Below are 14,353 nucleotides of genomic sequence, written 5' to 3' on the forward strand. Positions count from 1 at the left end.
AGGCAAATCTGCAGCCTCCTGGTTACGGAGGATATTCATGAATGAGATGGTTTCCCTGAAAACACTGGAAACTGACTGAGGGGCCGCAGGAGAGAAAGTGAAACTCAATTGGTCCCAAGGAGCTACTGGTACTGCGGGCGGGGGAGAAGGAACCAAGCACGGGGGATGGGGGAGTAGGAGTTCACGCGTGGGTCCCCCGCGCCAATCTGGGCCCCAGGTGTTCCCTGTCAGAACCGAGGGTGACCGCCGGCCGCCCCATCACCTCGGCCCTCGGGGCGGCGTTCACCACGCGACGCCGCGGCGCACGCCTTCCGGGGTGGGCCGAGCCCCGCGCAGAGCTCGTCCCGGTGGGAGCCGGGCAGCGCCGAGGCGCGGGGAGCCGCGCACAGCCGGGAGCAGAGCACAGCACCCAGCACCGCGCGCTACACCGCGCCCCGCAAGGCCCCTACGCCCCGCCATGCAGGCCCCAACGGCTCGGGCCGGCCCCGAGCGGTGACGTCGCGCCGCGCCGTGCGCCGGGTCAAAGTTCAGCCCCGCCTCCGCTTCCCCCTCGCCGTCTCCTCGGCCTGCGCCGCCGCCGCTCGCGGGCCCGGCTCGTCTCTGTCCGCGTCGCCCACCTCGCTGAGCTGCGCGCTTCCCGGCCGGTCACCATGGCGAACGTGGCCGACACGAAGCTGTACGACATCCTGGGCGTCCCGCCGGGCGCCAGCGAGAATGAACTCAAGAAGGTGCGGCGGCGGGGCGGCGTGGGGCCTGGCGCGGTCGGGCGGCCCAGGCCGCGCTGTAGGGCGGCCCCGCGAGCCGGCGCGGGCCGGGGCCGGGGCGTGAGTCTGGGTCGGGGCCGGGGTCGGGGCCGGCGGACGCCGCGGCCTCGGCTGACCTTGGGCCGCCCGCGGCCGCGGCAGGTACGGCCGAGCGCTGGCGCACACACGCCGTGGAGCCGTTCCCCCGGTGCCCCCTCCGTCCCCGGCCCTCCGCGCGCCCGGTTCACCGCCCCGGAAAAAAAAAAAAAAAAAGCAAGCAGGCTGGAGCGAGGGTTGCGGCGGCGCGGGGTCCGGCGTGCTGGCCCCGGAGCTCCTCCCTCGCTTCCTCTCCATCGCTCGCTGCCCTAGCGCGGCTCGGTGCTGGGATGCTTTGTTCTGCTGGGGGCAGGTGATCTCAGTGCTCCGTCCCCACTTTTGTGGGATCGACCGTGGGCTCCAAGCCCGGCCCCGGAGGGGAGGCTGGACACGGCCTCACGACGGCCGCGCGCCAAGCCGCGACCTCCCTCTCCAGCTCGGGGTGGAAGAGCAGCGGCGCCGTTTCACGAGGCCTTCCCCGCAGCATCCTCCCAGGCTCGCGGGGTCCGTGTTAGTATCCTGAAAGGAGGCTGCTCGGGAGCCGCTGGGACGGATGCAGTAGGGGGTAAAATGGACTTCCTGTTGCCTGACCGGAAATGCTAGCCTGTTATATAATTCATGAGTCTGTGTGAATGGAGGACCTGAGAGCTCCGGTCCCGAACCCCCATCCCTCCCCTCCCAGTTGCGAATGCGTGCAAGTTCAACTCTCCTGTGGTGCCGAGGAAGCTCCTGCTCCTTCGAGGCTGGAGCCCTCAAGGGCAGGGATTTTTGAGTGTCGATGTTAGCAGTATTTTGCACCCTCTAGAGCTTTCCACTTGTTTGTCTCGAATTTATTGCAGTCTTGGTGGTCTGGTGCCTGGCCATCAGAGACATTTGACAGCAACAGTCTCGGCTGCTATTTCAGTATTTTTTTGTTTGTTTGATATCTTGGTATTTCGCTTCAGTGGAATCTATTTTCAAGTACAGCTCCTGGTTACTTGGTTTGTGAGATGAGCAGTGCACAAGCAGAGGATGTTTTTGCAAGGTTATAACTTCAGAACATTGCTTTTCACAAAAGTAGATAAGTTAGTTATGACAAATATTGAAACTGGTGTTTGGTAACCCTTTTCAAAAAATCTCTCTTAAAGGCATACAGGAAGTTAGCCAAGGAGTACCACCCTGATAAGAATCCCAATGCTGGAGACAAAGTAAGTTGTTGGAAGATTTTTATTTTATTTTGTTTTATTTATTTTTGGTCCTCGGGTTTTTGTATTAAACTTGATTGCTCTTGGAAAAAGGAACTGGGCACGAGGGACAGGGTGTAATCCACTTATGCAAAGTAATGAGTATTTTAGTATTGTAATAAATGTAGTAACATTCTGAGCAGGGTCACGTGATGAATGGTCCCAGAATCAAACCAAAGGTAGCACGCATGTAGCTTTTATTGGGGTTAAGAGGATTGTAGATTTCTAAGAAATAAGCCCTTTTATTTTCTTTTTTCCATTTTTGCCCATAGTTTAAAGAAATCAGTTTTGCCTATGAAGTACTCTCAAACCCTGAGAAGCGAGAATTGTATGACAGATATGGAGAGCAGGGGCTCCGAGAAGGGAGTGGCGGCGGTGGCGGCATGGATGACATCTTCTCTCACATTTTTGGTGGGGGATTGTTCGGCTTTATGGGCAATCAGAGCAGAAGTCGAAACGGCAGGAGGAGAGGAGAGGACATGATGCATCCACTGAAGTGAGTGTCTTTCCTGTCTTCGTTGGGTGACTAAACAGATTTTAATAATCCGGGTGTTTGCATTCTGATGCACATCTTCACAGGATGCTTGGTATTTCCCTGGATGGGAAGAGGGTTTGGTACCTGATGTGGCCGCATGTTTCTAGATGCTGTAAGACTCGGAGTGTGCAGACGGTTGCTTTGGAGTATTTGAATCCAGGTCACTGCCTACACTAACAGGAAGTGATTGCCTGGTTTGTTGCCATGGTGCAGTCACTCGTTACTCGATCCTCTGTACCAGCTCGCCTAAATTTGTACCTATGGAGTTAGCTGGCTTCCAGCCTGACATTGACCTTCCAGGGTGTGAATGGTGTCTGACCTTGGTCTTAGACTACAAATCCATAAGCCTTCTACAAAATGAAAATAGCTGTTGTGCTTTGCAGAATTTGGGGATCTCTTACCTCGGTAGCTTTTTTATGTGTCAGTAATGGTTTTATTAGCAAATGTCAGAGACCAAGTCCCACTTAAAATGTTTTGGAATTTTAAAACTTACCCTTAGTTTCTCTGTTGTACCAATCCAGAAGTCAAGGGTATGCTCATGCATCATGGTTCTTCATAATCACTTCTGGTTTTTTTCTCATCCTACATATGAAATGTTGCTTCCTTTTAACATTTTGTAAGTGTTACATTTTGAATGACATTCTGTTCCATGATTTATTTAAATGACTCACTGCTTCTATAGGCTATCCTGGTATATTTTGCTCTAAAAAACACTGTTCTGGGTAACTTGATACACAGCTTTGTCTCTGGCAGAGATTCACAGGCCACCATCAGTGCTTTGAGGCCAAGAACTCCTGTGTTGCCTGTAGAGGGATTGTGCCAGTTTATCCCTCACTGGTAAAGTGCCAGCTTTGCCAGGCCGTTAACTGCACGTGAATTTTCTTGGCCTGTTTGTTGAGATGCAGATTTTTCTTCAGAATATTGGGGTCTGTGTGCCAAATGTGATTGTATATGTGTGTGAACAGGACCTACCTGTTTCCTTTGTCTAAGGCTAAGATACAGTTATAAATAATGTTTTTGTACTGTCTGTAATATATGATTTAGTTTAAGATGATAATTTTGAAAGTTGCAATAACAGAAATAGTATAGGTGTTTTGCAAAAATATATGAACTATTTTTTAGTTTCTTTAATTCCTAGGATTCTAAAATGGATGAATGAGTTAACGTAAGTTAGGTTTTGTCACCTATGTGGTCTTAATGAAATTTTGTTGCTTTTTAAGATCTGTTTTATTGGAAAGGCAGATTTACAGAGAGAAGGAAAGAAGGATCTTCTGTCCTCTGGTTCACTCACCAAACAGCTGGAGTTGAGCTGATCTGAAACTGGGAGCCTGGAACTTATTCCTGGTCTCCATGTGGGTACATGGTCCCAAGGAGTTGGGCCATCCTCTGCTTTCCCAGGCCACAAGCCTGGGAACTGGCTAAGAAGTAGAGCAACTAGAACACAACCTGGTGCCCCTATGGGATCCAAGGGAGGATTAGCCAATTGAAATTGTGCTGGGCCCTAATAAAATTTGGGTTTTTTTGTTGTTTTCAATTTTTAAAAAAAAAAAAAACATTTTTATTGCAAAGTCAGAGATAGAGGAGGAGAGACAGAGAGGAAGATCTTCCATCTGCTGGTTCACTTCCCAAATGGCCACAATGGCCAGAGCTGAGCCGATCTGAAGCCAGGAGCTTATTCCAGGTCTCCCACGCGGGTGCAGGGTCCCAAAGCTTTGGGCTGTCCTCAGCTGCTTTCCCAGGCCACAAGCAGGGAGCTGGATGGGAAGCTAGGCTGCTGGGACACGAATCAGCACCCATATGGGGTCCCAGCATGCACAGGGCTGCTAGGACTTTAGCTACTAGGCTACTGTGCCGGGCCCTGTTTTTAGGATTTTTAAAAATTTACTTAAAGGGCAGAGTGGGAGAGGGAGAGAAAGCTCTTCCACCTGCTGCTCTACTCCCCAAATGGCTGCAGCGGCCAGGTCTAGGCCAGACCGAAGCTGGGAGCCTCATCCAGGGTTCTCGCCCGGTTGCAGTGGCGTTTGGGCTTTGTTTTGTGTCACTTTTTGAGGTATGACTGGCTAACAAGCTGCACATAATTTAATGTATAGTGATTGATGAGTTTAGAAAATAAATTTGCCATTTGACTTAAATAGATCCTTTTAAATTTTGGAACAAGTTGTAGCAATTTGGCTGATATTTTGGTAGATTAAGACTTGCATGTAGATTCTTTTTGGAAAGCCTGTTCTTTCCTCCTCTCTGTCACAGTGTACAGATATTAGTTTCCTCCCCTGAGCTGTAATGCAACTTTGTAGCCTAAGAGCTTTGATCCTAGAGCCGGAGACCTAAACGGAATTCCTGCAAGTAAACTCTGCTCAGTTCTAGCATATAAAATGGGGGTGATCATTGTTAGGAATTACTTAGGTAAAGGGCTTGGGCTTGAGGCCAAATGGAGATTGATGCTTGAGTTTTTGCAGTCATCAGCTTTGTCCAAAATGGTGGCCCAGTAGCTGTTGGCCTGATACTGTAGGTCCTGGCTTTGAGCACCATGCTTACTGTCCACAGCCTTGGTGTCCTGCTAACCTGACCTGCAAAAGAAAGCCTCAGTTGGCTGAATTGGTACACTCTGCAGTGTTTTTTAACTCCAGGTTTTAGTGGAATTTGTTTTTTATCAACTATTCTTTATATTTAAGCAAATGGCAAGATTGAATTGAATCTGATTCCTTCCTCCACAGAGTGTCTTTAGAAGATCTGTATAATGGCAAGACAACCAAACTACAGCTTAGCAAGAATGTACTCTGCAGTGCGTGCAGCGGGTGAGTGTGTATGCATTCCACTTTGTACAGTACAGTCTCACTGTTCTCACAGTAGCAGCAGGTTAAAAAAATCTGCATTCAGACTTTTTTTACCCAGCAGAGTATTTTGTTTTCTGTGGAAATTAAATACTAGTCATTGGGATTGAACATGAAGGTAAAAAACACAGCTTGTCATGGCTGACTATAACAGTTATTGAGAAAAATCTGACATGGTTTTGTTTTCTCTAGCCAAGGTGGGAAGTCTGGAGCAGTTCAGAAGTGTGCTGCTTGTCGGGGCCGAGGTGTGCGCATCATGATCAGGCAGCTGGCTCCAGGAATGGTGCAGCAGATGCAGTCTGTGTGCTCCGACTGTAACGGAGAAGGTATGCGGGCCAGTACTTGCTTTGTGTTGGATTGGGTTGGGGATACCGAAATTAGAGGGGTTTACCATCTTTTCTCTTTGAAGGTATATTTATATTCGTATTGCAGAAAAGTTGTAAAAGAAATTAATAAGCATTGACAAAGCTGAAGTCTTTTATTCAGAAAATACGGGCAAGGTGATTTTTGTCTATTTGGAAAGGTTAAATTTGATGAATGAGATAGCAGCTTGTTTAGTTATCCTGGTTAAGTATAGGATTTCACTGGAAGGTTTGGTTACCTTTTTGAGGATGGATTTTGGGATTAAAGCTCTTCCCACTAAAGTAAATATTTTAGGCTTTGTGAGCCAAATGGCTTCTGTCACAACTGTTACCTCTGCCCCTTAGTGCTTATAGGCAGTGGCAATATGTAAACAAATGAGAATGGCTGTGTTCCAGTGAAACAAGTATCTTTGCTCTTTAGCCTGTAGGAAACCTTTGTTGGAGCTGGGCTGTACTAGAGGGTGCTTGTTGTAGTTGTTGTTAATGTAGTGTGGGCATCTTTTGTATTTTCAGTGCCTGTTGTAGTAGCATGTAGACACTTTTGGTTATTAAGTCCTTGAAATGTGTCTAGGCTGATGGAGGACCTGAAGTTTCCTATTTCACGTATGTTTAGAGGGAGAGTTGTTGTCTAGTAGCTCATTCCCTGAGTGCGCTCCGTAGCCTGGACTGATTTGTGCTGGAGTTGGGAACCAGAAGCATCCAGTCCAGGCTTCCCGTGAGTGTGGCAGAGCTGCAGTTGCTCGAGCCATGCCTCACGGACTTCCTGGGCCTGCATGAGGGAGCCACACTGCGAGTCAGAGCTCAGGCTCAAGCCCAGGCACTCCAAATGGGGTGTGTTCCAATGCCCTGCCCAGAATCAGAATGGTGTCTGGCACATTGGATAGCGTGGCTCTGGAGAATCCTTTTCCAAATTGTTCTTCTAAGTCATGTGACAATTTTAAGAAGCTGCATGTTCTGATGAATCTCCATTCAGTTGCTAACTCCTGTTATCAGAAAGCAAGGGTTAGTGAAATCGTCCCCTATGCCCAGTGCTGTTTTGAAGAACTGGTGTTTTGTGGAACATAACTTTGCAAAAATACAATTACAGAAACCATTGATCATCAAACAGCCATTATCAGCCACTGCAGAGTGATGTAACTTTTAAATAGTTTTATGTGTTTTCATGGCCAGATACTGCAGAAGGGTCTGTAGAAAAGCTCTGTTGTCAGAAAGTCAGCGGTCGCTCATTGCCTCGACATTGTCGGGAGCGGGGTGCCTCGTAAAGGAAGGACCTAGACGAAAGCGGCCTTGGTCTGTGAAATAAGCTGCAGCACTAACCAACTGATGAGGGCCGCAGGAGGCAGCAGTGAGGGACGGAGCAGTCAGCTTTCTGCCACGTGTGGGAAACCCGGATTGAACTCCTTGTTCCCTCAGGTTCCCTTGAACCCCCTCCCTGGCTACTGTTGGCAGGCAGAATGGAGCTCTGACATTCCCTCCCTCATATTAGTTCCTGAAAACATATTTAAACTTTTATCTTGATTATTTCTGTCTGATATTAAACTTATTTGGAAATAAAACTAAGGTTCTGTTTCCCACTAGGGCCAGTCTCTGGCACAGGGTGCAGGCTCTCACCTGCAGATGTAGAGGCTTCAGCATTTCTTAATCATTCAGAGTTAGAGGTCAGAAACCAAGAAACTGTTCACATACTTAACACTCAATAATGTGTAGTTAGAGCCTGTTTTAATTGAGAATGGTACTTTAGACAGGAATTTAACTAGAGGTTGAAATAAATTCAGTGGCCCGGCATGGTAGCCTAGTGGCTGAAGTCCTCACCTTGTATGCACTGAGATCCCATATGGGCGCCAGTTCTAATCCCGGCAGCCCCACTCGCCGTCCATCTCCCTGCTTGTGGCCTGGGAAAGCAGTTGAGGACGGCCCAAAGCCTTGGGACCTTGCACCTGTGTGATGGGAGACCTGAAAGAGACTCCTGGCTTCTTGCTTCAGAATGGCTCAGCTCCGGCTATTGCAGCCACTTGGGGAGTGAACCAGTGGATGGAAGATCTTTCTCTCTGTCTCTTCTCTATAAATCTGACTTTGCAGTAAAAATACATATTAAAAAATCAGAAAATGTATGTAATGAATTAAGGACATTATCAAGAGCTGTCTTGCGTACAGTGTTGTTGACTGTTCTCTCTTTGCAGGAGAGGTAATTAATGAAAAGGACCGCTGTAAAAAATGTGAAGGGAAGAAGGTGATTAAAGAGGTCAAGATTCTTGAAGTCCATGTGGACAAAGGTATGAAGCATGGACAGAGAATCACCTTCACTGGGGAAGCAGACCAGGCTCCAGGAGTGGAACCAGGAGACATTGTTCTTTTACTGCAGGAAAAAGAACATGAGGTAATTTCCTTTATTGTTTATTTGCATTTTGTTTTGTTACAAAAATGTATCTTGCTTGTGAGAAATAGGTTTGACCTGTTTGGGCTTCTGGAGCCATGCTGAAGTTACATGAAACTGTTGGTGGAACATGGCTAAGTTCAGGCTCATTTCATTTAAACACCAAACGAGTATATGTGAGACCAACAGAGCAGGTCAGTGACAGGCACTATAACCTTGAGTTTATACACTGTGTTTCAGTTTCCTTGTTTGTGAAAATAAGGGCATTGTGAAAGATCCAGAAGCTTCTCCTGGTTCCTAGTTTTGGAGCAGCTCAGCTCTTGCAGTTGCAGCCATGTTAGGAATGAACCAGTGGGTGAAATGGCTCCCTCTATAAATAAAGTCTTTTAAAAGAGAGAATGCCCTGTACAGTAGCCTAGTGGCTAAAGTCCTCGCCTTGAACATGCCAGATCCCGTAAGGGCTCCGGTTCCCATCCAGCTCCCTACTTGTGGCCTGGAGGAACAGGGACCAGGGCCTTGGGACCCTGTACCTGCATGGGCGACCTGGAGGAGGCTCCGTGCTCCTGGCTTCGGATCAGTGCAGCTCTGGTTGTTGTGGTCACTGTGAGGGTGAATCATTGGATGGAGGATCTTCCTCTCTGTCTTCTCCTTTTTGTATATCTGACTTTCCAATAAAAATAGATGTATTTTTTTTTGTTTTTTGTTTTTTTAAAGGAGGAGGGGAGAGAGAAGGGCATTGGACCAGATGATTTAAGGCAATTTGTTTTCCACTGTGATACGCCTTTAGACAGGGTTTTAGTATTATATATTTATTGTTAGGGCAAAATGAACTTCTGCAACAGTATGGTTGTCTAGTACATGTTGTTCTGGTTATACCATTGTGCCTATATTTAAATTGCACTCTGTTAAAGGGCATGCAGGTGTTCCAAGGAGCATCTAAACTGGCTGTACCATAACACCTACTCCCTCCCTGTTTGGTTTGGCTTGCCTTATGTTATTTTTATTTGAAAGGCAGATTTACCAAGAGAAGGAGACAAAAAGATCCTCCATCCACTGGTTTAGTCCCCAGGTGGCTGTAGTGGCTGGAGCTGGAAGCTGGAAGCTTCTTCTGGGATCTTTCATTCAGGTACAGGATCCCAAGGACTTGGGCCATCCTCCTGTGCTTTCTCAAATCATCGGCAAGGAACTGGATGGGAAGTAGGGCAGTCAGAACATGAGCTGACGCCTCTATGGGATTTGCAGGTGGAGGCTTACCTAGATGAGCCTCTGCCCTGTATATTGAATGGCCAGATGGCATATTGTGCACCAGAATATATCTGGAGTTACCTATGAAATACTCCTTGGGTATTCAAATTTATGAATGTGCAAAAGCCTTTAATAATTTCTGCCTCTGTACCTGGTTACATTTGCTCAGGAGTTCCTCTGAAACTCTCCATCACAGAATAGCCACCTTTTTACTTTACGCTAAAATTTGCTCCCACTCAATGTCTAATTTTTACAAATAAAATGGATTTTCAGAATCACTTTAAAAATTCCGTAGAGATTAGCGAAGCCGTACTGAGATAAATATTCCAGAGTCATCCCCTTCACAGGGTAGTGATTGGCTCCCCTGCTCTAACCTTCTGAGGTATATTAGTCATATTTCATCCCGCCACAAACCATAAATTTTATTTTGCTTTTCCATATATATTGCCAGGCCTACAAATGGCAGGGGTCTGCTAGATGGCTTTAACAAAAAAAAAGTAGTTTCTGGGCCCAGCGCGATGGCCTAGCGGCTGAAGTCCTCACCTTGAAAGTGCCGGGATCCCATAGGGATGTCGATTCTAATCCTGGCAGCTCCACTTCCCATCCAGTTCCCTGCTTGTGGCTAAGCAAGCAGTTGAGGACGGCCCAAAGCCTTGGGTTCTTGCACCCGCGTGGGAGCCTCAGAGGAAGTTCCAGGCTTCTGGCTTCAGATCAGCACAGCCGTTGCAGTCACTTAGGGAATGAATCATTGGACTGATGGAAGACCTTCCTCTGTCTCTCCTCCTCTCTGTGTATCTTCCTTTCCAATAAAAATAAATAAATCTTTAAAAAAAAAAGTTTCTGAAACTCCACTTTAGAGTCTTATAATTTAAAATATTCGTCATTTGCTCAGTTGGCATTTTGTTGACGTTTTAGTTGCTGGCCATTTGGGGAAGAACTCTGTCTCCCTTCCTCTTTAACTATATTTCCAAAAAAAAAAAAAGTAAGTTAAAAAAATGCTAAAGTTTGTGGACCACATTGTGGTACAGCAGGTTAGGCAGTGGAGAAACTAGAGCTTGCTGGAAGCTACCTCCATAGTTTACAGCAGTAAGTATGGGAGTGCAACCCAGTAATATGTATTCCTAGCAAGTTTCTGAGTTCTGCCTACGCTGCTGGTCCAGAACCACCTTCAGAGAATCACTGTTGATATTATGGTTTGACTTTTGAAAGTTGTGTACATATTTGTAAATTCTCCTAAGCAAAATTTACAGTTGGGCATGTGTGAAATTGATGTTTTTTCCCCTTACATGCTAGAAGCTCAGAAATATTCTTCATTCATATTCAGTAACCCTGCATCTTTACAGTGTAGTATTAAATGAGCTAACTTCATTTAGTATTTGCTGTTTAATTTGTACTCATCAAAACACATTCTGAGTTTTAAGTGAGAAAAAGGGGGTTTGTATGTGTGTAAAGCACAGAAGTGAACCCCTGGAATTCAGTATCTTTATGTTGCTCTTGAACCCTACCGTACCCCTGTTCCCTGGGGGGTGTTACCAGGGCACCTGTGTTCTGGGGAAACCCAGCTGAGCTTTCTATACCTTTTTGCCCAGAGGCAGAAAATGAGCTGTGATAACAGGATAAACCCAGTGTGATTTTGGAGCCTCAGTTCTGTTGCTTTTGTATGCAGCTGTTTTCCCAGTTCCTTTGTCTTCCTAATAGAAGTTTCCAACATACTACTTTAGTGGCTAGCTCCTAATAAAAAAAATTAAGGAATCAGGGACATTGACCTTTTGAGCAGTGGAATTGTGCTTTAAAAACTTGATTCATGAACATAGTAGAATGGAGTATGGATCTACAACTTTTAGTAAGTTCTGTGTGCTTTTTTTTTGTTTGTTTTTAAGATTTATTATTATTGACAGATTTACAGAGAAAGTGTTGGGGGTGGGGCACAAGATTCTTCCTTTGCTAGTTCACTCCCCAGGTGGCCAGAGCTGAGCGAATCTGAAGCCTGGAGTCAGGAGCTTCTTCCAGGCCTCCCGTGTGGGAGCAGGGTCCCAAGGACCCAAGAGGATGGTTCTGGGCCATCCTCTGCTGATTTTCCAGGCCACAAGCAGGGAGCTGGATGGGAAGTGGAATAGCCAGAACATGAGGCGGTGCTTGAATGGGATCCGGGCGCCTGGAGGGGGAGGATTAGCTAAGTGAGCCATCGTGCCAGGCCCTAAGGTGTTGTGTTTCTTGTGTGCTTTCGTCTGCAGGTGTTTCAGAGAGACGGAAATGATTTGCACATGACATATAAAATAGGGCTTGTTGAAGCTCTATGTGGATTTCAGTTTACATTTAAGCACCTTGATGCCCGTCAGATTGTGGTGAAGTACCCCCCTGGCAAAGTAATTGAACCAGGTAAATCCAAATTTTCTCTGATCCAGGTTTCTAAGTATTTTAGTTTGTAGATTTCTATAATGTTTATCCATAAATTGTTTTAATATCATTTTTGCTCAAAATTCTTGATTTCATCTTCAAATAATAGGATGTGTTCGTGTAGTTCGAGGTGAAGGAATGCCACAATATCGTAATCCCTTTGAAAAGGGTGATCTTTATATAAAATTTGATGTGCAGTTTCCTGAAAACAACTGGATCAACCCAGACAAGCTATCTGTAAGTGTTCTTCAAATTTAAGCAAGGACTTTGGGAGGAGTTTAGTTTGGGTCCTGGTGGTGGTGGCGGCTCTGGGACTCCCTGGAGCCCAGTCATTCAGAGGAGGAGGACAAGACATCCCCCAGCCCCCTCGCAGGATTCAGGAAGCTGTTTGCTGTGGAATTCTTCGTTGGTTAAATATCGGCAGCTTATTCCATGTTTTTTGTTTTAAGCAAAAGAGAGATTACACAAAAGATGTCTACAGACTTGGCCTGTGAGTTAATCAGTTTGTGTTCTGATTTAAAAGTACAAAACTCATTTTTCTTTTTAACTCTCACAGTAGCATACTCCTTCGTTGAGTCAAAAGGAATTAATCTGAATGTTACGATTAACCTTTTGTTTGTTTAAATTAAGGAACTAGAAGATCTTCTTCCATCTAGACCAGAAGTTCCTAACATCATTGGAGAAACCGAAGAGGTGGAGCTTCAGGAGTTTGATAGCACACGAGGCTCAGGAGGCGGTCAGAGGCGGGAGGCCTACAATGACAGCTCTGATGAGGAAAGCAGCAGCCATCATGGACCTGGAGTGCAGTGTGCCCACCAGTAAACTGCAGACACATGACACAGGTGGAGTGTCCTCCCCGTGTGCCTGATTTGTTCTCAGCTATCCAGCTGGCGTGCCGGATCAATCCAGATGAACTGATGGACATCTGCTGGTCTATGTGTAACTTTTAAAATTGGTATAGTATCTACAGAGAGTGTATAATTTAAACTAACACAAAGCTTTACATCTTCATTTTGACTGTTCTGTAGCAGAATAAAGCACTTGAAAGGAAATAAGACTCCCTTTCACATATGGGTTATAAGTTTCAGTCCTGGTATCTGCTTGATTTTTACCAGTTTTGTGTAGATTTTATGTTTCATATTTTAAATTCAAATACCACATTGTAAAGTTGTAAAATTTGTCCTGAAGCTTTGTGTTTGGCTGCACCTACATAAGCTGCTACAAATAGAATAAAGAATTTCATAGCCTGTATCTATCATTTAGATGCATGGAAAATGGGCTTTGCACACAGTGGGTTTGGAGCTGACTGGGAACAATGGAGAAAATTAAATTAGCTGTGGTTGTAAAGTGTTTTTTTTTTTTTTTTTTTTTTTTTTGTGAAAGGTTTCTGAAACTTGATAATAAAGAGCGGCTGGTGTAAATGATCCTTGGTTTCACATTTTTAGGAAAAACAACATACTTTGAACTGTAAAATGTATGAAACTGGAGAATGCATCCTTCATTCTGGTTCTTGACCAGCCTTTAATCTGTTGGCCTGAAGCCTGTGCCTCAGGCCCTGCTCATTTTACAGTGTGAAGACAGGTTGATAGAAACAGGCTTTATGGGCTTTAATTGATGCTTGTAGAGTCAAAGACATTTAAGTTAATGTGACTCCTGAGTTCTGATCCCGCGATTATTAGGGCTAGCCCAGGCCTCTGTATCTTCCCTGCTACTCCCTTTTTAAAAATAAGGTAACAGCAAATCATTAGTAGAACCATGTCTGCATAGAACCTGTTAAAATGCTCTGTTTTCATTAAATGTTAAGTTAAAAGTTGCTCTGTCTCCATTAAGTTGAATATTCGAACTTGAAATTTGGGAAAGTTATTATTTTGATTTCCTATAACATTTTATAGAAAAGATGGGCTGGTATGGGAAAAAAAATCAGGTGAAAGTATAAAAAGGATGTTGTGTTCTTACTCTTTAGAGTAATAGTTTTAGAACACATTTGAGGGGAAAAAAAACATCAAATGCATCCTTTGCATTTGTAAAGGTGCAAATAGGAAACTGAAGCTTAGGGTTTTTGTGTTAATGACATCCCTAAATGCCGAATGTGGTTTATCTAGGTCTGTTAGAGCCTGAGTGAAAGTACCTGTCCTGACACTACTCAAGACGTGAGGTTTAAATTACTGCCCAATCCATTCTACCTCCATTGTACAAAAACAATATTTTACAACAAGCCTGGGCAAGATACAACAGCAGAGTAGTTTTGTATTCGAGGTTAACTTCCCCGCAGCCATGTTAAGCTTAAGAAATGCAGTTATGATACGAAGTTTGTAGCCTTTCCAATAAAGGTTTGTAAACCTGTGCAGTGTAGTCTTTGTTTCAATTCCTCTACCCAGGAGCTTTATTATACAAATGAAATTATTTGGAGTGGGAAGCCCGTCAAGATCTTTGGCTTGGTCTGCTTGCCCTGCTGTACAGCACCTGTTTAGAGAAAAAGCACAGTAGCGAATAACACTTTACAAGGATACGACTTTACCATGAAATTTAGTTCAGTATTCCAGTACC

General features: G+C 45.4%; 1 protein-coding gene across 1 annotated transcript; it reads left to right on the forward strand.

Moving 5' to 3' along the window:
• Positions 1 to 531: 531 nt before the first annotated feature.
• On the forward strand, positions 532 to 14,149 carry LOC121167757 (dnaJ homolog subfamily A member 2). The gene is made up of 9 exons (XM_040997338.1): positions 532 to 728; positions 1,967 to 2,026; positions 2,335 to 2,558; positions 5,312 to 5,392; positions 5,621 to 5,754; positions 7,971 to 8,167; positions 11,644 to 11,788; positions 11,916 to 12,043; positions 12,437 to 14,149. Exons 1-9 carry the CDS (start codon positions 651 to 653, stop codon positions 12,626 to 12,628), a joined length of 1,239 nt encoding a protein of 412 aa, XP_040853272.1. The 5' UTR covers positions 532 to 650; the 3' UTR covers positions 12,629 to 14,149.
• Positions 14,150 to 14,353: the final 204 nt, after the last annotated feature.

This window comes from Ochotona curzoniae, unplaced genomic scaffold (genome assembly GCF_017591425.1).
Source record: "Ochotona curzoniae isolate NIBS_2020 unplaced genomic scaffold, NIBS_Ocur_1.0 patch425, whole genome shotgun sequence".
NCBI lineage: Eukaryota > Metazoa > Chordata > Mammalia > Lagomorpha > Ochotonidae > Ochotona > Ochotona curzoniae.